Source organism: Apus apus, chromosome 3 (assembly GCF_020740795.1).
Source record: "Apus apus isolate bApuApu2 chromosome 3, bApuApu2.pri.cur, whole genome shotgun sequence".
Taxonomy (NCBI): Eukaryota; Metazoa; Chordata; class Aves; order Apodiformes; family Apodidae; genus Apus; species Apus apus.
Genome location: NC_067284.1, coordinates 32,479,258 through 32,504,652, shown reverse-complemented (window position 1 = coordinate 32,504,652; position 25,395 = coordinate 32,479,258). Strand labels below are relative to the sequence as shown.

At 39.4% G+C, this 25,395-nt stretch overlaps 1 protein-coding gene and 1 long non-coding RNA gene across 2 annotated transcripts in view; one reads left to right on the top strand and one right to left on the bottom strand.

Moving 5' to 3' along the window:
• YWHAQ (tyrosine 3-monooxygenase/tryptophan 5-monooxygenase activation protein theta) overlaps positions 1–6,796 on the top strand; it is a 23,764-nt gene extending 16,968 nt beyond the window's left edge. The window contains exons 3-6 of the mRNA XM_051613941.1: positions 970–1,093; positions 3,573–3,736; positions 4,107–4,202; positions 5,723–6,796. Coding sequence (XP_051469901.1) covers positions 970–1,093; positions 3,573–3,736; positions 4,107–4,202; positions 5,723–5,782 — 444 coding nt within the window. The 3' untranslated portion in view covers positions 5,783–6,796. The remainder of the gene's footprint in view (positions 1–969; positions 1,094–3,572; positions 3,737–4,106; positions 4,203–5,722) is intronic.
• Positions 3,018–25,395, bottom strand: LOC127382386 (uncharacterized). Its single transcript, XR_007888939.1, has 3 exons — positions 25,354–25,395; positions 19,326–19,407; positions 3,018–3,195 (listed from the first exon to the last, which is right to left on the bottom strand). It is a non-coding gene; the product is annotated as an uncharacterized LOC127382386 (long non-coding RNA).

Here is a 25,395-nt window from a genome sequence, read left to right as displayed (position 1 = left end):
TCTTGGCAATTATTTTAAACCAACACTTGTAGCAAGATACTTCCAATTCAGCGAAAAAAGCATTTCTGCGTCCAAACAGTGTGCAATTCTCCTTGTTAGTTCTCTGAAGTACCCTCTTCTGGGAGAAAATCCTGTACCTCTTCCTCCTTCATGCTTATCTTGGAAGGGCTAGGGAGACATTGCAGCCTTGGAGTGAGACTGATCTCCTCTTGCTGGAGACTTGTAAACCTTTACCTGTCCCTCTAGTAATCAGGTGGGAGAGCTGTGAGCAAGGGGAACAATGTGAGCAGCAGCTCAGGGTGTGCTGAAGAGCACTGAATAGCCCTTCCAGTTCCTAGGAGCAGCAGGGCAGACATGAAGGATGCCTCCCTGCTGGGCTGGAGCCTGTGCTACTTTACAGCCTTGCAAAGACCTGGTATGGTTTGGTCAGGCTGGCTACCAACTGGATGGGTTCAAATCCTTGGCTCTCTCTGGTAGGTGAGCTGGAGATTTTCTTATCAAGAGTCTAATGAATGCAATTTATACCAAAAATAGCAGACTAGTTTTTCTTACCTTTTTTTTCTTCCTGCAAAATGGTATTATGTTCTTATTTATAAACAGCTTTGAGACTTTCTGCATAGTGTTTAATTTTTCCAGTAAAAGCTTATTAATTTGCAACAGTTTTGACACAAGTGCATATCCTGAAACTAAACTTGGCCCTGAAACTATGCACCAGTAGACCTTTTCTGGTTGCTTTTTCTGCAGTCTGATTGGGTGGAAGGCTGATCATCTAGTGTAGTCTCCAGCTTTGTGCCTTTAGACAGTTTGTTTAAATAAGTGTGCATGTCTCTAAAATGCCTTAAAAATTCCTTTTTTCTTTGTAGCAAACATTTGAGTCTATCTAAACTTTCTGGAGAGAAGAAAAATAGACTGAACTTAGTTGCAACGGTGTATGTAATATGCCGATGTCTTTTGTTGCTGTTGTTTCAGGAGCTGTTGGACAAATATTTAATAGCTAATGCAACTAATCCAGAGAGCAAGGTATTCTACCTGAAGATGAAGGGAGACTACTTCCGATACCTTGCTGAAGTTGCCTGTGGTGATGACAGAAAACGTAAGTACCTTGTTCTTCAGGTCTTTAATAGCTAATGAATTTCAGTTTTGGACCATGGGGGAGGGAACAGTAAACAAAGTACACCAGTATCTTACTCTGAATTTGGGTGAGTTAGCTCAGTGGGAACAACTGTGTATCTGTTGGAAATCTCACATGTTCATGCAGACAGAGAGTAAAATTCTGAAAAGACCGTAAGCATGTTATGCCACAGAATTGTAGCTGGTGTTCCTGTTGGTACCCTTATTCAGAGCTTCTGGGAAGAAAAGTTAGGTGAAAGTGTGCTAACATATTTAATGTTGTTTGTTTGTATCTCTTTACTAAAATTAAAGTTGATGAGGAAGAGTAAACAGATCTCTGCAATATTTTTTTACTCCATGATGGAGTCCTGTTGATCTCTTTAAGTTTTAATCATTCCAGAGGGAAGCAGACTTCATTGTACTCACTTAAGTTTATAAAAAACAAAATTACTAGGTCAGTACACTATCCAAAGAATTGTGAGCTGCACTCTGAAGTAGTTTATGTTCACAGGGATAATACTGTCCCTGTAATTCTAGTTTACTGGTTTGGATCCAGCAGAAGATGCCTGGAAGACTTCACAGCTGGTACTGTCACTTGATACTGGACATCCTGAGAATGTAGAACATTCCTAGAAGTTAGAACATGTGGATAGGTAGTTTTAAGTGGCTCAGGAAGCTCTTCTGGGGAGGATTTCTCTATTCAGAGAATGTATTGAATTAAGTATTAGAACTTTTTTGCAAGGTGGCCAAATACTGTTGTGATGTGAAAAATTCTTGTTATAGCATAAGGTAGTGATACATTTCTATGTAACAAACTAAAATTAGTCCTGGAGTGATGCTGTGACACAGAAAGGAGATGTCAGGCTGATGGAACAGGCAGAGCACTGAGTCGACTGTCCCTTTGGGTTGGGCATGGTAGGCATCTGACAGTGTTGGCTAGTTTAAACCAATTGAATTGCAAAGTGGGAGGACAGAGCCGATTGTCACTTAAATAAGGCCTTTGTTAGTCTCCTTGTGTTGTCAGAGCATTTACATTTAAAGATGAAAATATACAAAATGGAGTAAAAGTCTTAGCATTAATGAGTTGCATTCAGAAATTCTTAACTCTTCACCTGGTTCAAATGACAACAGCAGGTCCAAATGTAGCAAAAACAAATTGGTTTTGTTTTTCACAAAGCCTGATCTCTGTTTTGTCTTGAGCAACAGTTAGGAATCTGTGGGCTTGTCTGAGCAGAGAAATGCCAGCTTATCTTGCTAAAAAGACTGTATTTAAAGAGATATGCATGTTGATACCGGTGCTTACTGCAGAAGAGGAAGTGATTGATAACCTTTTCAGCACATATTGGTGTTTTGCTGGGAAGTCAAATGTATGCATACACTCTCCTGCTTGACTTCTTGCAGACTTACAAGAGTTTTACTTGAAGTTTTTCTCATATCCACCTCTAAGCATTTGTGTATTTTCTTTGCTTCAGATATATATTATGTACATTTTACTTCCTGCATTTGCTAGGGTTTTCTTTGCTGGTTTTCACCTGTTCTCAAAAAATTTATAATCCCTTATCACCGGTTGCAATGTGAATACTGAAAAAAACCAAGTCCATGTAGTGGCTCTCTTAAATACTTAACAGATTTTATTTAAAACTTTTTTTCAAGCATTTCCTAGAGCAATTATGATATTATCTCCCTCAGAGGGCTGTATTCTGAGCTCTGACAATGGCCTTTCTTTTCCTGCTGTCTCCTTGGGTTCTGCAGCATGTTTAGGGTGTCTGTTGGCCCTTTGGTTGTCTCTTGGAAGAGAATCTGAAGTATTCCATTGTAGGACTCTTAAAAAGTATCCACTCTGGCATGGTAACCTCTGTTTTTGGTGGTATTTCTCCCAGTTATTTTGGGCATGACCTTGGGTTTTTTATCTTGACCTTTCTACACCCAGTCTTTGGTGCCAGACTTGCAGTTTTTCAGGAACATACAGTACATGCCTTCCAAACTTCCTCAAGAAGCAGGGCTGTACCAACAGTAGCCTTCTTTACTCTGCAAACCCAGCTGACAGAAGCACATCCATCCTGTGCTAGGAATGAAGCAGGAGATCTGTAGAGAAAGTAATGCACAATTAGTATTATTTTTTTTTTGTACCTAAAGTATCAAAGGCCATTGAGGTAATACAGTCAGCTTGGATTTTTTTATTTACCAACTTCTGTGTGTTTATCTGTCTCTTTGATACCTTTGTTCTGTAGTAGCTTAATTTGCTCCCGAGTTTTGTCAGTGTGACAGCTGTACTTAAAATGAGTTTAAAATCATGACCTTGATTAAAGTGCAATGTTTTGCTAAGAGTGGGCTTAAATAGAGGAATGTTCAGTCGCCTACTAATGGAGACATTTTTTTAATTTAAAAAAAAAAACAAACACCAAAACAAAAACCAAATACCAACCCACAAAAAAGCCTAATGTTTCTAATTCTTTTAACAGAAACAATAGAAAACTCACAGGGAGCTTATCAGGAGGCATTTGATATCAGCAAGAAGGAGATGCAGCCAACACATCCCATCCGCTTGGGTCTAGCTCTTAACTTCTCTGTATTTTATTATGAGATTCTCAACAATCCTGAGCTTGCCTGCACACTGGCAAAGACAGTAAGTTACTTTTTTCTTCTGTATCCCCTCAGGGTTAGTAGAAGAGAGTTTTATGCTTAAAATAATAGGAATTATTATTTCCTAGAGTTTATGCAGGAAAAGATCCTATTTAATGGATCTGTTTTCCAAGCTTATCTTGTTAGTGGGATTAAAAGGCTACAAGCAGCTTGTATTTACACTGTGATTTGTATCTTCAGCAACACAACAAGCATTTATTATGCCTTTATGCTTCTTTGTCAAATAGGACAATTCTGATCATTAACTTCTCATGTTTTTGCTAGCTTTTTTTTTTAAGCTACCTTACTGATAGGTTTAGCCTCTGGTTGTTTAATGATGAGTTAATAGGCTAAACATTTTTTAATTATTCTAGGCATTTGATGAGGCTATTGCAGAACTTGATACACTGAACGAAGACTCATACAAAGACAGTACTCTCATCATGCAGTTGCTTAGAGACAACCTAACAGTAAGTTCCCTTTTCATGTGCTATCTGGTTCTGTAACCGTGTATTTGCTTAGACTGAATTTGTGATGAAACAAAACCCCGTATTTTGCTCTAGTGAAAAACAGCAGTGATCTGGGCTGTTCACCCTACTATACCTTTTCATAACTTAGTTTGAATATAGTGTAATTTAATGTCGGTGACTTCATGCTGCATAATCTGGAATAACATCTTGAATAGTTCACATTCCTCATTTTTTGCCAGCCTTTTCATTGGAGGAGGAGGAGAAGGTGCATTCAGCTAACTTAACATACAAGATAGGACAAGGAGTCAAAAAACTCTGATCTGTTAGGGATTCTTAAGACTACCTCAGAAACAAAGCTTACTATTTGTGCATCCAGTGCAGCTTGCTTTATTAATTTTCTTTATTTTCATTTATAATAAAATATCTGGAATTGAAATATATTAAGATTAAAATCAGTTGATGTTTTAATATGTATTATAATGCTTAACCATTTAAGAAAAGTGCCTAATGGAATCACTACATTCAGTTAAAATATGTGAGTAGGGCACTATCTTCTCTGGATATTCACTGCATTTAACATTACAGCAACATTTATTGTTTTGCAATACTCCTTCAGCAGAAATGTCTTTTATTAGCACTGTAAAATGCTTAGCTTCAATAACCAAAGTGGTAATCTTCATATAGAGGATTTGGACCACTGCTTTAGAAATTTATGTTACTTAAGGAACTATGATTCAGATTTGTTGAATGATCTAGGATCAGTGACATAGCTCACTATTAATCACAAAAATCTGGACCTCTTTAGAGCACTGTCTGCTCTGCCTCTAATACATTGAGCTAACAGAGTGTGTCCAAAGAAGGACAATGAAGCTGATGAAAGGTTTGGAGCGTATGTCTTGGGAGGAGCAGCTGAGGGAGCTGGGATTGTTTAGCCTGGAGAAAAGGAGGCGGAGGAGAGACCTTATCGCTCTCTACAACTGCCTTAAAGTAGGTTGTAAAGAAATGGGGCTCAGTCTCTTCAATGAAGTTACCAGTGACAGGACAGAGAGATAATGGCCTCAGGTTATGCCAGGGGAGGTTCATATGGGTTGTTAGGAAGAATTTCTTCACTGAACAGGTTATCAGGCATTGGAACAGGCTGCCCAGGACAGTGGTGGAGTCACCATCCCTGGAGGCATTTGAGAGTAATACAGGCGTAGTACTTAGGGGTATTGGTTTAGTTAAGGACTTGTCAGTGTTAGGTTAATGGCTGGACTCCATGATCTTGAATGTCTTCTCCAGCCAAGGTGATTCTGTGATCCTGTAATAGCTGAGGTGCATAGCTAGGTGTGCCCTGCGCACAGGAAACAGTTTCCAGTTACCTCTCTTGGAGTGGGGTCTGGCAGCCAGGATTTTACAGCTTCAGTGCACTGGTACTTCCTAAGTCCAATCCATTATTATTTGTATACAATCTATAGTTGTCCCTTTTTGGAAGTGAAGCTGCACTTCTAAAAGCTGACACTGTTTGTTTTTTTTTCTAGTTATGGACATCAGACAGTGCAGGAGAAGAATGTGATGCTGCAGAAGGTGCAGAAAACTAAACTGCACATGGGGCGTCATTCTCCCTTTCCTTCTCAAGAAACCTTTTTACACGTCTCCATTCCTTATAGCTCCACTTGGATTTCCTATAGCAAAGAAAACCCATCCATGTGTATGGAAATCAATTTATAGTCTTTTCACACTGCAGCTTTGGGAAAACTCCATTCCTTGATTTGTGTTTGTCCTGGCCTTCCTGGTGTGCGGTTACTGCTGTAGAAAAGTATTAATAGCTTCATTTCATATAAACATAAGTAACTTCCAAACACTTATGTAGCGGACTAAAGTGTACCTGGTATTTAAAAACAAATCTGAACCAGTTCCTGCCAGTTGACTGTGTTTTGTATTACAGTAAGATATGAAAATGTAGTTAATTGCAACTAAAGAGTGTTCCACATAGCTTTTAATTCTCCACATTCCCTTCTTATTCTGCAGGGATTCCTTTCCATAATTGACTTTCACATGCTACTGTGTATTCTTTTCAGTAGGAGTATGGAAGTATTGGGCCAGATCAAGTTGAGCATTTCTAGTTTGGAAAATGACAAATTGGGTTGCTTCCTGTATGATGTAATACAGAAGCTTGTGTGTTTGAAAACAGGGGCTTCTCTTAATCTTCAGTTGCTGCTGTTTAAGTTGGTATCCCTTCCCAATAAAAGTTCACTTACACTCCTGCCTTCGTAGTTCTGGTATTCACTTTACTATGTATTAGAAGCAGCATGTTACTGCTGGAGTACAGGCAGTGCTTTTTGGCAGACTAAAGTGCATGTCATTTCTTAATACACTGGAATGGGAAAACCAATTGAAGTTCACATGTCCAAGTATAAAATTTAGTACTTTTCCATGCAGGTTTGTGCACATGTGAGAAGGTGTCAAGTTTGTCCAGTGATTGTTATTTAGAGAGTTTGGACCACTATTGTGTGTTGCTAATCATTGATTGTAGTCCCAAAAAAGCCTTGTGAAAATGTTATGCCCTCTGTAACAGCAAAGTAACATTAAATAAAATTACATTTTATAAACCACTTACTGTTGACTTGTAACAATTCCATGTAACCGCTTAAGGGCTAAACATAAATGTAAGTATCTTGTGCTAGAAGTGTTTTTTTTCAAATTTATTGCATACTTTTTAAAAAGTCTTCTGTTAAATGAACTCATTTCATATTTGAACAATGTTCATTTTACGAAAATATCCTGGATAACTTTTCTTAGTTAACCTAACGTGGACTTCTTAATAACTAAATCTACTTGAGCTAATGGCTTCACCTCAATAATGACCTAAGAAAAAGTAGCCAATTTCCTGACATTCTTCCATGTCTTGCAGATCTTCTCATCTAAATTATGCAATTTTTTGTAACCTCTTGCAGTTCTCCAGTCCGTCCTCCTGATGTGTTTTTTCTGTTAGTCATCATTATTCGTATTCCAGCTGAACTTCTAGAAATGCATAGGAATTTATGCTGCTCCTCTAGACCATTAGTTTGTGTGCTGCCACATCATAACCTGCTTTCTGTTGTTCTTAGACTGCTTTTAGTATTACTGTTTCTCCCAATTTTTGGAGCTTTTTGTAATAATACATTGCTCTGCTTTTTTTTTTTTCTTCTTTTCTCCCCTAGATCACTTAAGATGATTTTTTTTTCCTAAACCTCTACCTCTTAGTTTCCCATGTTGGTGGGTTTTTGAAAATATTGAACTCCTTTTGGTGTCCTGGCTAGGCAGGATATGACATTACAAAAAAGGATGTATTACTAGTCCTTGCAGGCTTCTGATGGTACATCTTCCACCTTCCATGTGTTTGTTCATTCTTTGAGTGTGCACAATGAATGTTCCAACAATAAAACTGTTCAGATTATGTGCTTCAATTGACATGCATTGCTTTAAAAAAAAAAATAAATTGTATCAATTCCATTTTCATCATGCAGTCACTTTGAATTGCTGTCAAAGTATTGTGTGGCAGGATTCTACATAAACTCATATGCTTCTTAATTGGTGTTTTGGTTTCATAATTTCTTCCCCTCCCCCATGCATTTCTTACTGATCCTTTGTTTCATAAAGGTTTTTAACTTCTAAGTGTTCTCACTCTCCAGGAAAAGTGTTTCAGTGCTGACATGTGAATGATCAGCTCATTTAAGAATTTGCTTTGTTCTCTCTCTTCTGGAGTTACTGCCTTAGCCTGCACCACACTGTCAGTTAATGCTGTTCTCTTGTTTCCTTCCTTTTGCAGCTTGTCAAGAGAGTTGTCAGTTTTCTTTACAGGAACAGCACTTTGGCCTTCTATCTACATTATAGCTTAATTATTAAATGCTCTTTCTAATGTCTGTCAAGGTGGGCAAATTCTAGCTGTCTCTTCTTCATTGCATCTACATTTTGTGCTAAACATGAATCTTGAAACTGCAACATCAGCTCTTCAATAATACTGAATGCAGCAGCGTCTTTCCTCATACTGTTGCTTCCATAATTTGGCCATTTATTGTTTTGGAGAGGAGAGAGAATGAAAGGGGAATGTAGGGGAATCGGATAATGGTGCAATAAAGGAATAAACTGTAATTCCCAAATGACCGCCTAGTTCCCCACCAACACCACCCCAATACATTCCATTGTTAGTGCAACACCCAGAGTAATTAGGTATGTTCATGTGGTATTACGGTTTATGGTCAGAAGATAATTTGCAGTTGCACATATGCTGCCCCACCTTAGGTAAGAGGACATGCCCCAGAGCTTAGGAGATGCTGGATAGACCAACAAACACCTCAGCTCTCAAACCGTGCCTCTTAGTCTGACTGGCAAATCACAATGCTATCCAAGACACCTTAGTAAAACAATGGTGTCTTGTTAGGTTAAGGATGGAGTTTTCATATGCTGAATTAGGTTGTATACAGAAATCCTGTGGGGCAGCTTTATTATTTTAACATCTACAATGAATTTCACAGCACTGCATCATTTCAACTTCCTTCTTAGTACTTTCAGAATAATAAGAAAACAGTTCTTGCTTCTCTGCAAGACAGGTGGTGGTAACAGAGATGGTACTTCACGCTAAGCCAAATTCTTTGGAGGTACTTGTGTTATAACTGAGTTGAGCAGGAAAGCAAGAGATTTTGTACTTAATTTCTCAAGGTCTTTATCAAAATGAGTAATGTCAACAAACATACAGGTTGTCTTGTCCTCATCTCTAAGTCTACTTGCAGTATCTTGGTGTGATAGCAGGTACCTGTCATACCAGGAGACAAATTATTACATGATTCTGTAAAACAAACAGAGTACTTGCTACTTTGCACCTTACTTTGTTATGTACAGTACAAAGCAGTGTAGGGAGACCAGAGAAAGTTTGGGTTTATGGGGTGTATTTTTGTATTTTGGAGTTTTAGAAAGCTTTGGACTTAGAACACGCACACACCAAAAAAAGACAGTAGAAATACTGATTTGGGTAACCAGAATCTACATGAGCACACAAAGTATGCTAACGTTTCAAATTTAGGAGTAGAGGGAAGGGATTGAAGTTGCACCAGGGGAGGTTTAGACTAGATAGGTATTAAGAATTTCTTTACTGAGGTGGTAGTCAGGCACTGGCACAGGCTGTCCAGGGAGGTGGTGGAGTCACCATCCTTGGAGATACTCGAGAAACTTGTCGATGTGGCACTTCAGGGCATGCTCTAGTGGGCACGGTGGGCTTTTCGGGGTTGTGTGGTGGTGCCGGTTTTGTGGGGTGTCTGATTGTAGTTTTTCTTCTTTTTCTTCCCCCACCCCGCCATGGGGATGGTTGGACTTGGTGATCTTAGAGGTGTTTTCCAACCATGAAAACATAAAATAATAATAATCATAAAACCTGTTAGTTTGGGTTTCAAAGTAGTAGTAACATTCTAAATATGTCTGAGAAATGGTCTGATGCTATCTAAAATTATCTTCCATATTAAACCAAAAGCCAAATTGGGCAAAAAATAATTATAGAAAGGAGAAGGACAAACTGAAATTTATTGCAAATGTTATTGAAAGACTACAAACTTGAAATCCCCACTCTACTGCTGAAAACTGAGACTTCTGTAACAAGAGTTGTGGTCAGTGGTTCAATGTCCAAGTGGAGGGAAGTGACAAGTGGTGTCCCTCAGGGGTCAGTACTGGGACCAATGCTGTTCAACATCTTTGTTGGAGACATGCACAGTAGGATTGAGTGTATCCTTGGCAGGTTTGCTGACAATACCAAGCTGTGTGGTGTGGTTGACACCCAAGAGGGAAGGGATGCCATTCAGAGGGACCTTGACAGGCTGGAGAGGTGGGCCAGGGTCAACCTCATGAAGTTCAACAAGGGCAAGTGCAGGGTCCTGCACCTGGGTCAGCACAACCCCAGGCACAAATACAGGCTGGGGGGAGAATGTCTGGAGAGCAGTCCTGAGGAGAAGGACTTGGGGGTGGTAGTAGATGAGACATGAGCCATAAGTGTGCACTCGCAGCCCAGAGAGCCAATCACATCCTGGGCTGCATCAAAAGAAGTGTGGCCAGCAGGGCAAGCGAGGTGATTCTGCCCCTCTGCTCTGCTCTGGTCAGACCTCACCTGGAATACTGCATACAGCTCTGGAGCTCTCATCACAGGGAAGATACAAACCTGTTGGAGAGAGTCCAGAGAAGGGCCACGAAGATGATAAAAGGGCTGGAGCACCCCTGTTACAAAAGACAGGCTGAGAGAGTTGGGGCTGTTCAGCCTGGAGAAAAGGCTCTGGGGGGACCTTGTATCAGCCTTCCAGTACCTGAAGGGGCTACAGGAAAGCTGGGGAGGGGCTTTTCACCGGAGAGTGTAGTGATAGGACAAGGGGTAATGATTTAAATTGAAAAAGGGTAGACTTAGGTTAGACATCAGGAAGAAATTCTTCACCATGAGGGTAGTAAGATGCTGGAACAGGTTGCCTAGGGAGGTTGTTGATGCCCCTTCCCTGGAGGTGTTTAAGGCCAGGCTGGATGAGGCTTGTGCAGCCTGATCTAGTGAGAGATGTCCCTGCTTATAGCAGGGAGGTTGGAACCTGATAATCTTTAAGGTCCCTTCCAACCTTGACCATTCCATTTTTCTGTGATTCTAGAACTAATTGCCCTCTTTTGTGTGAGCACAGCTAGATGACACGACTGTTGATAGCTCCAGCAATTACAGCTTGGCCAGCTTTCAGATGAATAAAATGCCAGTGTGGGAAGGGTGAAATGTTAGTACCAGTTTTGGATTATTGCCATGATGTTTTCCACTACACTGCAAAGACTCTAACTTGCTAGAGGAATGCCTTTGTCTTCTGCCAGAATCCTTAAATCGATAAAGAGAGATGCAAGTACATCTCTGATATTGAAGTGTAGCCTCAAACCATGTGGTCAAGTATTATAAAAATTTAATTTCTGTATGTGCAAAGTCATTTAGGGCAAGTTTGTCTGTAGTGTAAAATCTGTAAGTTGACATCAGGGTAAGAATCCCTGAGGTGGGATTCTGTAAATGCCATTAGAAGTGACTCATAAACTCTTATTGCAAATTATATTATCAGTTGTCCATTCTCTTTGCTATTTAAATGTTCATTCCTGCTCCTGTGCTCATCATAATTGTAAAATCTCTCTCCTTCTGGAAACGAGAACAGTTTGTAAAACCTGCCTAGGAGAGAAATGTGGGGGGTTTTTTTTAGGCCTTGGCTTCAAACTAACCGCTGATCTTGTTATTGCTGAGCAGATGCTGGGTATTTCAGATTTGTAAATAAAATCTGAAAAATAGAAAAAAATAAAGTCGAAGGGGCTCATTACAGCCCTGTAAGAGGGATTAAAAAGAGAGGGAGAAGAGATGTTTGTTTCTATGTCTAAATTACTTAAATTCCACTCTCCAAGGAAAACTCCTGATGTTTTACAGCCAGGGAGTGATCAAGTTTGGTCTCATCAGTGATAGCAATAACAACACTGTACGTTATAACATTCTTTGTGTAAGTCAGTCTTCAAAAAATATTTGGGACGTGTTTTAGAGGTACTGTAGCCTCTGTAGTGCAAGTTGTGTGAATCAGCCCACTTAAATTTAGATAATACTTGAGTTTCTACTTGCAGAACAAATTATGCCAACAGGAACCAGGAAGCAACAGAATGCTTTGGGACTATTTTATAAAACAGCAAAATCAAGGTTTTCTTGCTCTCTCATACTTTCGAAAAATCCAGACTGCCATAAAAAGCTACTTTTGCTCTGTTTGTGTAATTTCCATTGGTTTCAATGTATAGGTGGCTTAAAATCCATTTATATGGCTAATTTGATAAATCATGTTTGAAATTAATGGTCTGAACAAGATCTCAATACCTGATTTTAAAAGTTTCAGTAGCTGGTGAACTTTGTTGATCATTTAATTCACCTTTAATGTTAGAATTAACCAGTTTAAATACAGGATCTTGAGCATGTAATTCAAGTTTTATAGATAAGTCTACAGTGGGATTTTATGAATACACTATTAGCACTAGTTTTAGAGGTACCCATGCAAAACATATTTTTCTTTTTAGGCTTCAAAATATATATATTTGTTGATGTGGCCATGCAAAATGTATTAGATAAACGTTAGTACCCAGTAAATATTGCATCAAGTGGAAACTCTGTTACTCTCCTGCCAGTTTGTTGCTGTTAAGCTTTGTGCTTGGGAGGTAGTTGACGTTTTTATCAGTGGGAGGAACAGGAGGAATTCCTCAAGCAGTACCTAAGCGTCATTAGGGAAGTTTGTGTGCAGTAGTACTGCAGCTAGAGGCAGTTTAATCAAATCCATCTTGTCCCTTCCCCCAGTTTTTATCCCATCTGTGACAGTTTCAGTAATTCTCATTGGGAGACAAAGCAGTGGCTTTTGATAGATCCACTCTTTAATTACTTACCAACTGAGTTCTAAATTACTCTGCTGTAAAACATGTTCCTACAAATGTGTGTCTAATGTTCTGGTCACCCGCCTACTCTGCTCTACTCAGATATCCTTGGACTTGTCCTTGCTTTCTACCCTGACCTTCTAAGGGTCTAGACCAAGGGCTGGGCATGCTGTATGGTCAATGAAGAGATGTGATTCTTGAAGCCATCAGTGGTTCTAATCTCTTGTACCTTGGAAATACTTGTAGGGGGTGAAGGTCTCTACATACTGGTACCGGGTAAGTATGACTCTGGAAGGCAGAAGATACAGCAAGATGATCACTCCTGGAAGTGCATTGTGAGGCAAGAGAATAAACCAAGACCTGCAGAATGGAGTTCAAACCCAGCAGCTTTGATAAATAACAGAAGAAATTAATTTCTAGAAATAACAATACGATTGTTCCTATGGAGAAGAAACTGTAAGTGTGCCAGTCTAACCAATTTGAGATTTTTGCTTCAAAGTGGGACAATGTATGCTGTGGTTTATGTACTTAGAATAGATCAGAGGAGTCCCCCTAGATCATCACATCCCACTCAGCCCCATCACAGGCACTGCACAGCATGTTTATCAAACCTTATATTTAGATACTCTTCCTCCTTCCCTACTGGAAGCCTTTTCCAGGTCCTCACCCTGCTGATAGCTAGAAATCCAAATAAAAAACTTGCTCTAAGCCAGTTTATACCCAATTGTTTTTGTGTCAGTGCTGCCTGTTGGCTAAAACCCAGTAAGCATTCAGCTTTCAGGAGGGCTACACAGAGACAACTCTTGGATTAATAGATCAGAGTGCTCCAGGAACCTCCAGTGTGAAGGAAGGTAGGAATTGCAGAGCTTTGATACATCTATAACAGTAATTTGTTTTCAGAGGCAGGTCCTAATGCTGCACATACTTTTTTTCAAGGTTTTGCTGATTTTAGTGGGGATTCTGTTTCTAGATGGTCTGCAATAGTTAGATTTGTATTTTGTCAATGATCATTTGGCCAGTAAGGAGGACAGGTTGGTTTTGTGTGTGTGCACAGAGTCTATATTGCAAAGGGAAAAAGACAGCTGAGGAAGGAGGAATCTAAATTCTCATTTTGTTTCCCTAGTAGAATGATCTTTAACGGCATGGACATTTGAAAGAAACACTTCCTTTTTTCCAAATTGCTGCTCTTTATAAAGGCAGCTCACTTGTTACTTCACTGTCATAAGAGATAAATGTTGTTGGTCATTGGCAAGTAATATTGCTTATCTTTCTTTCTTGATTGATGGGTCAACTGCAAATACTACTTTTGTCCCATTAGAACCAGAGGAGAAAGGGTGGATTGCTCTTGTCAAAGGCACTTCAATTTTTAAAAGATGCTCAAGATTTTTAAATGTAACATAGCCTTTTTCCAGGCAAATACAAATATAAGATTGATATCAGTGTTCTGGAACTTCATACTTATTCCTTGACTTCCTAAATTTCATTGGTTGAGACAACTAGGCAGGCCTCCTCACTAGTTAATAAATCACTAGAAATAAACAGTGCAGTAGGAAGAATAATGGGAAAGAAAACAAGTTGGCTGTTCAGTGGATTTGTAATACTGGAAGGTTTTTTTGTTTTCTCTGACAGAATTAAATTGTTACACCCACAAAAGCACCACAATTTAGTGTATGCTTTGGTTAGTGATGACAACTTTCCTCATCAAGTGGAATCTAGAAAGCAGTTACTTCAAGAAAAAACAATTAAAATTGTCATGTCAGAGTGGATGTAATACTTTTTATTACAGTACGGTTCACAACCAGGCTGTGGAGAGCATTACATACACAAGCATCCAGAAACTTCATGTCCCTAGGAACCCACACCTGACATGCTAATCCTGCTTTTATGACTGATGACTTTTTGAGAATATTTGGTAACTAGCTGAGTGCTTCAATGACTACTTACAATCATGAGGTAAAGCCCTAAAGGCCATTTATATGAACACAAGGTCAAGCATTATTTATGCAAAAGAAAGAAACACAGAGTGCTCTCATGCTCTTAAAAGGATAAGTAGCATAATAAGAGCCTGACAATGATTTCTGGGTTTATAGTTGACATGGAATAACCCTGTCATCTGTTTGTAGTCTTCAGCCTCATTTGCTGAAGACAAGGAATATCTATGTGAATTAATTTGCAGATTTAATAAGGTGACTGTAGAGACCAACCTGTTTAATTCTTGAACTCAGAAGCACCTGAGAGCAATCTTCTGATGTTGGAGAAGGGAGAAAGGCATCTTTCACCAATAAAATCTTACTGTTCTTCTGGTGGGATAGAAAAAGAAACCACATGCACTGGTATTTGAGGTTGCAGTGGTTGTGATCTCTTCAGAGAAGGTCTAGAGCAGAAATTACTAATGTCATTATGAGCTTGGTTCTGAACTGCTGGGTTTCTGCTCTAGTTTCTTAAATGCTCTTGGGTCCTCTCCAGTGAAAATGTTTCCACAAGGTGCAGTGCAAACAAAATTCTCCAGTGAAGGATGATGGTCTAAAACTACAAGAACTGATGTAGATAAGCATGTGATGGCAGAGAAGGCTGACAATTTCTTGGCAAAAGGAAATGATACAGCAAAGCTGAGTTTGGAGAATCCCTGCCTTAACTTAGGAAAGTGAATCCTTAAACCAAACCATGTGGTGGCACCTCCTAGTAAATCAAATCAAATAGGTCCTTTGGGAAGGAGATCAACCCATAGTGAAATAGTTGGACTGACACTTGCCAGTTCAAACCATTGGACTTAATCAATGAGCATGGTGATATAGTCAGGGGGCTAAAAGATTGGGGTTGTTGTCACTTGCAGGCAGCCTGGAAGTTAGTAATGCTAAAGGTGCCAAAATGGAAGTAGTTTGCCATTTCCTTACATGTAGTTATATCACTGTTTTTCCATTTGTGCTTATTCATTTTTCTCCTTAATAAACCAATCCTGCTCTGTACAGTCTGAGTGTTTGCTCATTGAGATGTTCTGCTGAAGGTTGGGCATCCAAGTAATTAATGAGTAATTTTTCAAGGCACACCTACAATCAGGCAGCACTAGTGCTGAGTCTCGTGATGAGAGTCTGCTCACAGCATCACAAGTACTGGCTGCTTCCTACACTAGTTACTGAACTAGTTGTTTGATTCTTTAGCAGGAAACCTATTGTTCAATTTGCAGAATTGAGTCATAGAAACTATTTCCTGTCTGAATGAAAATAGTGTCCCAAAGTTATCCCAAATATTGCACAGTTATTCTATTAAAAAGTTTTACCTAAGAATGAAATTCTGATACTTGCTTTTCTTTTTCTTTTAATTGAATTTAAAATTGCTAGCTCTGAGCCTCTCATTAAGTATTTTTTTTCAAATAAAAAGTCCTCAAAAGCTCTGGTAGTCACAGCCAAATGGGACTCTGAATTGCATTTCCATCTTACGAAAGACAGTTGGAAAGATAACTGTGTGGGAAGTGATACTCTGCAGGGAACAGTCATGCCCTGGCAATGAGGATGGACCAGATGACCTAATTTCTCTTTTCCATTAGAGCTGTCTCTGATTCCCCAGCTAGTCATGCAAACACATGACTGACAATAAGGATAAAAAAATATGGAAAACATATCTCTCAGCACAACAAATAACTCAATTATTGATTCCATCACCTTGCAAGTGCTGATTAATTGAATGCCATAGAGTCTCCAATCTTTATGTTGGTCTTTCGGGTGAAACTTCCAGAACTGACTCGCCACTTCCTCTGCCTGGAATTCAAAACTGCTTTTTCAGCTGCACGAGAGGTCTGCTTGATGCAGCTGACGGAGGAATATAAGCAAGATTTGAGAACAGTGCAAAGAAGCAGTTGCAGGGGTAATACACTCTATGCCCTGTTTTAATACTATCCCACACAACTCATCTGCAACAGGATTTCGGAAGTGCAGCTCTGTGCTGACTGCTACATTATCACACCTTGTCCACAAATGATACGGGCTTGCTGTGCCAGCCCACACCAAGGTGTGAAATCACTGTCTGCATGGTCAGTTAAACTGGAGTTAAGACTGCTTTTTACTACTGTTTGTAAATTGGCCATGATCTGGCTGTCATGGTCTAAAGTTGTTAGGTTGGGGTTTTTCTGGCAAGCAAAATCTTCCCTGGCCATTTGCCATGTTATCCTCTCCCTTCACTTCTTTAGTCAGCTTCTTGCTGACTGTTCTCCCTGAGCCAGGGAGCCTGGGGTCTTGCAGTGTCAGATACTATCTGGAATAATAAGAATTTTGGGATCAGTATTTAGATAATGCACAACATTATCATTGGACAGGTCTTTGAAATATATGTTATTAACATATCCTCGTGCTGCAGAGTTTATTTGTGAAATTGTATTCCCATCTCATGTATCCCATTTGTATCTTCTCCATTAACATTATTCATGTTGTACCTACAAACCAAATCACCTACCAAAGGACAAAGAATCCTGAATACCTGCATCCTGAAGAGCATTAAGATGAGAAAGGATTACAAGAATGCTCTTAGAAAGACTTTCATCTAGATGGAAAGGGGCAAGGGTGTACAAGATAAAGAATTTTAAAAAGCAGAACACACAGACCAATATCACACCGTTGTTGTTGGAAAACTACAAAAACTCCCTATTGTCTGAAAGTAGATGTTAACCCTTGAGATCCCTCATAATTCTGATCTGCAAATACTAGATGGATGCTCCTCTAGCCAACTGAGAGCCAAGAGGAATTTGCCTCTCAGATCCATTTTGAAACTGTTTTATTTCCTGCTCAGTAAAAGAGAATGGAGTAGAGTGCTTCTTGCTGCAACTTCATGTCATATACTTTCTACTACTGCAGAAACCTAGGGTGTCTGCAGCACTCAGTCTCCCCCAACCTCTCCTTGTGGCTTTTTTTTTTTTTCTTTCAATACCTGTGTCTTTCAGTCTTTTTTCATGTGTATTTTGTATTACAGGATGTTGAAAACCTGTTCTGTAGCCCAGTTGTACAGACTAAATGTTTTGTGGAGCCTTCTGAAGCAGATGTCTATTACATGCTTTCTTGGGTGTAAAAGGTTGGACCAGTCCTGTGTTCCTTTGGCACTGGAAAACAGCTCTTTTCTCCTGGTGTGGGTCAAAGGAAGAGCTCCTTCCACTCTGCCACCTGTAGAGCCAGACACAAGGAGAAGGTACAGGGATGTGGATTGTTTTCCATACCTGCATTCCTCCTCCTAAAGTATTTTCCTGTGCACAGTGATGCTAATTTCTACAACACACAATGAGAAAACCTTCAAGTTCTTAAGAAATTTAAATAATTAAATGTGGCTTATAAAAATCTTATTGGTTAATAAGAAAAACATTCTGATAACAAAGTTTAACATTCAGAAATTAGGAATGTCCTAGTGACTCCTGAGGGCCCTTTGTGGAAAAAATTACCAAAAACTCTAAATCCTACATATAACAGCATATCTCCTGTCTCTTTTTACTTGTTTTTTCCCTTGACTTGTGAATTTTTTCCATGTTTTCCTTTCCAAATGGAATAGAGAGATTGTCGCTGTTCAGGGAAACTGCCTCAGAGACCTGCCTCATTGAGACAAAAGTAACTAGCAGATGTAGTTTGATGTGTTTTTCTTTGTTTTTCTTCCTTGTCACTCAGCTTTCATATTCACTTGCATCCACCCACTCCCAAAACTCTTACTTATCTTAACATCTTATGCTATTAGTGATTTGTTTACTTGTTGTCTTATTTCAAAGATCTTTGGCTTAAGTTGCTTTTAAACAATGTTTTGGAATGGGACGTATCAGTCTGAGCCTTACAAATTAGAGAACCCCAGAGGAAATGCTGATTTATACTTGCTGCCAGTGGTGTCTGAGGGCTGTTCCATTAAAAGGGAATTGCTGTGGTACAGAGCTCCGGTGGCAGCCTGTCCTCCTGGGCTATGCCTCCCATCTGACAACCAGTTCCTGCACTGGATACATGCTTTGGAGAATCCCTCTGAAGCCATAGTTATGTGGTCAGTTTAGCCCCAACATAAATCCGTACTGCCTCAGAAACCTGCCTTCTCACCTGTGCTTGTCCCTAGAGCCTCCCTCAGGCTGGCATTAGACAGCCTGAATGCAAATCTGAATACAAAGGTGGGCTTTTCACTTATCCCTTCCCAACTACGTGCTGACCCACGCAGAGCCTGGTTCTGCACCAAGAGAAATGCATGGGAAGAGAGACCAGGAGGACTACCCCTCCCAATGGCAATGCAAATTAGGTTGGATGGATGTGGCAACACAACAAAAAACTGAGTACAAGGACTTTTTGAACACTCCATTTTGTCAGACTCAAGGCAGGTTCATTTCTCTGGTTTGTATGGGATTCTGGGTCTGGTCTTGTCATGTTTATTGTTGGCTTAAATTAAGTGATATCAGATTCACACTCATTCAGGATGCATGATAATATTCTTTTTAGGAGTAATACTTGCCAGTAGTGAAAGCCCCCATGATTCACAAGTAAATTGCACAAAAAGAAGAGTTATATCTAAAAGACAAAAACTATGATCTTCACCAAGGAAGGAGTCTTGGTCTCCTTAGCAGAACCATCAATCCAAATGACACCCTAGAATGGTGGCATGGTAAGCAGATGTGTCTTACTACAATTTTCATATATTCTGTATGATCCAATATCTTCCTACCTTTGCAGTTGGGTTTAGGGTTAAAAAAAATAAATTAAGCATCAAAAGACAAACCTTGTCTTCAGTCTTTCCATACTTCATTGTGTGGGAGGCTGTTTCTGTAGTGTTCCAGAATGAAATGTCCTCATTCTGATGCCTGTAATCAAGGAAACAGGAGAATATGGGATTAATGCAACAAACAAGATGATCTGATAATTATTGACAGACACTTAGTTCACTAAAAAAGCTTAACTGAGTAAAATGAAACAATCTAGGACACGACTTCTATTCATTTCAATTGGAGAGCCAAGACTATGTGGAATCCCCACTTTAAAATAATAACCTAAAAGATGCACCACATACATGGGAAGTAAAAGCATGGGAAAATAATAAGTAACATGCCAGGTACCTTCAGTTGTGCTGGTGTGTGTATACTGAAATATGTATTTTATTTACAAATATATTACATTATATATATATGTTTATATGTATTTGGGTATATTTATTTATTTATGCTATGTGACCACATCTGCTTGCAGAAGACTGGCTCCTTTCATTTTGGAAATTAGTTATAATCAGATGGTAAAAACTTTTGGTTCCTAAGACCCTAGCCTTTGGTCTATGCTTTAATACTTTACTGATCATAACTTTTTCTAGCTTAACATCACACCTGCATTGCTCTTATCATTAGACAACATTGTCAGCCACTAATGGGGCAAATACTTTAATAAAAGCAGCCTAGTTTCACTAATGCTTTGGAGTCATAAAAGCAATTAAGATCTTGAATAACAACTAAATTGCTGTTCATATAAGTATAGTGTCTGAGTTTTAACACAGAATAAGTCTAATGTATCTGTTTGATAGTGGATTAGTGGGAACAACTGACTATGTTAATGGTCGTAAAAGGTCCATGGTATTCCACCACAAGGGTTACTGCCCTTGTCTGACTTTTCTCCATCAGCTGTCTTTGGGCAGTCTTCCAGACAACCCAGGAATCAGAACAAGTGTAAGACCTTGATTTTGCATAACTACTTAGAATTTTCACTGCTTTTTGTTATGCATGTTTGTGAAGACCACAAATAAGTGAAAAAAACCCCAAAACAACCAGCCAATGAAATAAACTCTGGGTGTATCTAAGAGTTCAGTGCACTTTAGTTACAAATACGTTAAAGGACAAACCATATTCAGCACCATTTAAATGGTCAGATGGGAACAGTTTTTGTAAAGCTCCAAGGGAAAAGGAAGGGCAGAGAAGAAGGAGGTATCAAGGGGAAAAATGCAAGAGCAAAAGGTCTGATGGCAATACAGAGTTTGATTTTTTCCCCCCTTAAACTATTTTTTCTACCCTTGTTGATCTCATCTTTCATGGCCTTCTTTATGGCCTGTTTCAGAGTCCTGCTTTGCCTTCATCTCATGGGATCAGCTTTTCTCAACATCCCAGAGAAAGCAGGAGCAGTTACCCACTGCTGGTTTCTGCCAGGAAAGTAAGTTTGATTCAGCTGAAACCAGGTACATAAGTAGCATAAGATCAGGATCAGGCCTTCTGTGAGTGTCTTAGAGATATGAACTGTATTCTTTGAACTGCATTCTTGATTATATTTGTCACACATTTCCTCAGCAACTTCAAAAGAGTTTGAGTCCTTTGATTACAGTGCTGTTTACCTACTATCTGAACTAACAGGCATTTGCTCAGAACAGACATTCACTCAAACACTCCCTGTATTATCTTTTACCCTTAAGTGCAAAAATACTTTAATTTACAAACAGCCATATTAACATCCCTGGTGAAATATAAAGCAGTATTCTTTTGAGATCAAAAATATTAAAAGAGTGATAACCAAATGAGTTCCTGTCCTAGATCTGCAATAAACTCTGTGTCTATGCTTTCTGCTTTAGGGACCTTACAAACTTCCTGCCTACCAGTTCTCCACCATTAACAGTATGCAGTCACACTTGAGAAATGAGCTCTAGGTACCAATCTCATTTTTCCTAAAGAAAATTGTCTCTTGTCTCTTGTCTCCAGTATAACTTTAAAATGGGTCTAGCACTGTGCTTATTTTCAGGTTATTTCCTAGTTCTTTTAAACTGGTGCTTTAGGTCAGCAGGTGTATAATAACTATGAGTGTTTGGCACTTACATTCCACAGTTAATGTATATCGATATCCACACTCTACACTCTATCTATTGGAAAACTAATTCGCACACAGAAAGGTGAAAAGACTTAGCCAAAGGTCTCCCCACTTACATAGTGGTACCTTGAGTTACAGCTGAAGAAGTATTTTGGACAGAGGTCTCCTTAATGTGCCCCATGAGCCACTGGTATGTGCTCTGCAGAACCATATCAAAACATGTTTTCAAATCGAATTTTAATAACAAGGTACAATAAGTTTTGGGACTTGACTACACTCCAGTGGTCCAAACTGTTTGGAGACTACTGACTTAGTTTGACATTAGTGATCACAGAATCACCAAAGTGCTCGTAGGTGCCTTGATGGTACAGCTGTGTTATCAGTGCAATCTAAGTCACAGGTCAATGAACAAAATAGCTCAGTGGCATATTTGCTGACCCAGAGGGCAGATGTTTCAAGTTTTTTTACTGCCACTACTATATACTAGAGTGTACTTCCAACCAAATGTCTCCAAGTAGGCCAGAAAAATTAGACCCTGCACAGGTGTAGCAAGAGAACATGCCTCCTAGCAGCACTGCCCTGGGGCAGAAGTGTCCCTTGGAAGTATTTTTCTCTTGTCTTCCTATTGTGCATCCTATATCAGATCCAGCTGGTTAGCAAATCACAGATGGGTGTAATCAGGTAGGCTGGGGAGTGGCAATTGTATGAGTCACATTTTCAGCATACTGAACTGAAAGACCTGTAGTGGAGACAGAAATGAAGCACCACGAAAATGAGAGATGAAAGGTGTATAAATACAAAGACATATAAAATTAGTGGCTGAAATCTCAGCTGATGGGCTGGTGACTCTTGAATCACATGTAGGTCTTAAGCAGTTCAAGTGCAGCTCCTGCATCAAAGCTCCATCATGAGGATGGTCAGTCTGAGTAATCTGAGCCCCAGCTGTTAGATGAAGTGAGCCAGCTGGTGCTCCCAAGCCTGACACCAGTAGGTTGTTTTCAAGTCAAAGACAAGGCCCATTTTGCAATGATGAACAGATGTCCCTGAAGCAGGCTGCTCACGGAGATTTCCTTTTCTCTTTGGAAACAGGCGGCATGTGAGGATTCTGGTCACATGAAGATTTTGGTATAGCCCCAAGGCATTTTGGTCAACTTAATTTTGTTTGCAAACAGGTGACTTAAAAATAAATCTTTCTGGTCTCACTCAAATAGTCAGCAGAATGATATTGTCTGAGAAAGAACTGTGAGGAGTGGGATCCAGCTTTCCTGTTCAGTGCAGTCACTCACACCTATTCAGAGTGGGAAGTACTTGCTAGCCTGGAGCAGTAGGTCTTCACACTTCATTGCTCAGATACCAAGGAGGTGACAGGGTCAAAAATACATAAGGAGAATGAAACCTCTGAACAGGTTGACAGCTTGTTGACACTGCGGGCTGCACCAGCTCAGCAAAAAGCTGCTTGCATTCCTCCAGTTCTGGGGTGAATGGGTTCATTCAGCCAGAGGTGCAAGTTAGGGTAAATCCACCCTGTCCTTCTGCTGCAAAGCCACCAGGTCACTACAGGAGACCAGAATTTCTTCTTCTTTTTGTCCTGGTCTTTTCCTTCCATTAAGGAGCATTAAGACAGACACACAGCTTCTCATTATACAGGAGGAGAATCAGTGCAACATCTCATCAGAGGAGTTTTTTTTCACCTGATTCTGCAAGAAGCTCTGGGCTCCTGGCATCACCATGGAAACCAAAGAAGATGCACGGTCTCACTTTCTTGGCTGGGGCATTTGTCTCTTTTCAAGCAACTCCCAGCACTGCCACATTCAAAAGTATGATATACTACAGTTCTTATGAGGAATACCAAGCAAAGTCTAATGCTACGTTCCATGTATTCCATTAATTGCTCGCTATTTGAGATCTTGCAAAAAAAGCCTAGAAGGCATGAATCCATTCCAGCACAGCCTCTTTCTAGCCCACTCTTTTTGTGTTTTTTGTAATACAGATTGTACAGCATTCAATACAATAATTTATCATAGCATGTTTAAGTTTCCTTTTTTTTTTTTTTTTCCCCATGTTTCCTCATTGTTAACATAGCTTGTAAGAAAACAAAACAAAACAGGAGTTCCACCTTGCAACTCTCATTCATGGGAATAAGCCATTGAACACTGGTTTCAGAGTCTGCCAAAAAAAGGTTCATTTGTCTCTTATGAATCTTCCTGTATAGTTCTAAGCCTATACAGGGCCTGTTCATAGTTATCTGTAGACTTAGTTATGTATGCATGCACGGAAATACATGGCCAAAGCAGTCAGCATAAGGCAGGTTCACAGCAGATCTTCCCAAATCTGAATGTGAGCAAATATAATCAGTTAAAATTTCTACTTTTGTTGTTGTTGTTGTTGGGAGAGTTGTCTTGTGGTGGGTTTTTTTTGTTTTGTTCAGTAGACTCAATTGTCCAGCTGCCAGGTTCTGCTGCTTGGGTTGCTGGAGTATACTGGCAATCAGTTCCCTCTGTGTCTCATACACCAAAATAGTACAGCTGGACACGAGCCTACATTTAATTACTTTCCCAAAGCTCCACATTATCTGCCTTTGCATTAACAATACTTCCTGGAGAAACATTAGTCTGATCAAAAATATTGCCCAGGAAAAGTACGTTTTTTCCTACTGAATACTTTGGTTCTCCTCTATTGTATTTCAAATCAGAGAAGCTTTTTTATTAGGAGAGAGAAGAGAACCAATAAAAATATCTGATGTCCTCTGAATATCAGTGGATTGGTACCAGAGGTGTAACTTTTACCAGTGTCTGTGACAGCTGTTCTATGGGTAAGAAAAATCACCAGGATATATGTTACGGACGTATTTTAAAACCAGTATGTAACAGAATCTAGCAATTTGAAATTAAGTCCGGGTTTTTGTTTGTTTGGTTGTTTTTTTTGTTGTGTTTTGGGGTTTTTTGGGGTTTTTTTGTTTGGTTGGTTTTGTTTATTTTTTTTCTTATTGTAGCCTTGAGTGTTACCAAACAATTGCACTGGTGAGAAGAAAACCTGGTACCAAACAAACAAAGCTAAAAAACTGATCCTTTTAACGTAAAAGGAAGTATGTTGCTCTGTGACATTTACACATATTTATAAATGTAACCCTTGTGCTGACAGTAGTCTAAAAATTATTAATAAGCTATCAAAATTATCAAACAGAATGCAATGTGCTCCTTCATTGCATATTGCAAGTTCTTTTCAAGCCAAACATCATGAAGTGTGCACAGGGGAACCAGAGGCACCAGGACCTGTTCCTATCAGCATTGATGCTAAGAGAACTGCCCAAATTGACTAAAGTGATTTAGGATGATATTCAAATCCACATCCTGCTTCCATTTAAAGTAGTGTCAAAGCTCTGGCTCTCTGCACAGGGCTGGGATGCCTGTGTAAGTATGAACCAGTACATCATAGATGTCTGGTAAGGTGAGAAGGACAGGTGTGAAATTACCCAGCAAATCATAAAGATGGTTTCTATTCATCATCCTGTCATGGAACACTATAAAACTCTGGAAAACTCCTGAATGGCTTTGCCATTGACATCTGATGGATCTTAAATATGTATGCCGAGTTCTAAGACAGTAGTAATCTTTAAATATGGAAAGCTGTTTTCTGTTTCCCATAAGATCTTTATTAGGACAAATGTGCACCTGTCAGATGGCAGAAGTATCTTCATTATTTATATACGGAATTACACATAAACATGTGCCACCTCTTCTCAGAACTGGAAAGGAAGACACATAAGACTGGCAGCACCATCTCCTGGCAGATACAAGAAATAGGGACCACCGTGTAAGGAAGTAGGGCCAAGTAATTTCTTTTCGGATTTTAAAAGACTGTAACAGGAAGTAACTTAGTAAGAGTATATTCCCTCCCCAGGAAGATTAACTTTGATAAGCTTTGGGGAAGAAAAGCATGATGTGTTATTATAATGATGAAAAACACGTACTTACAATTATGAAGAACAAATTCAGGTTGTTTCTGCCTTTAAAAAG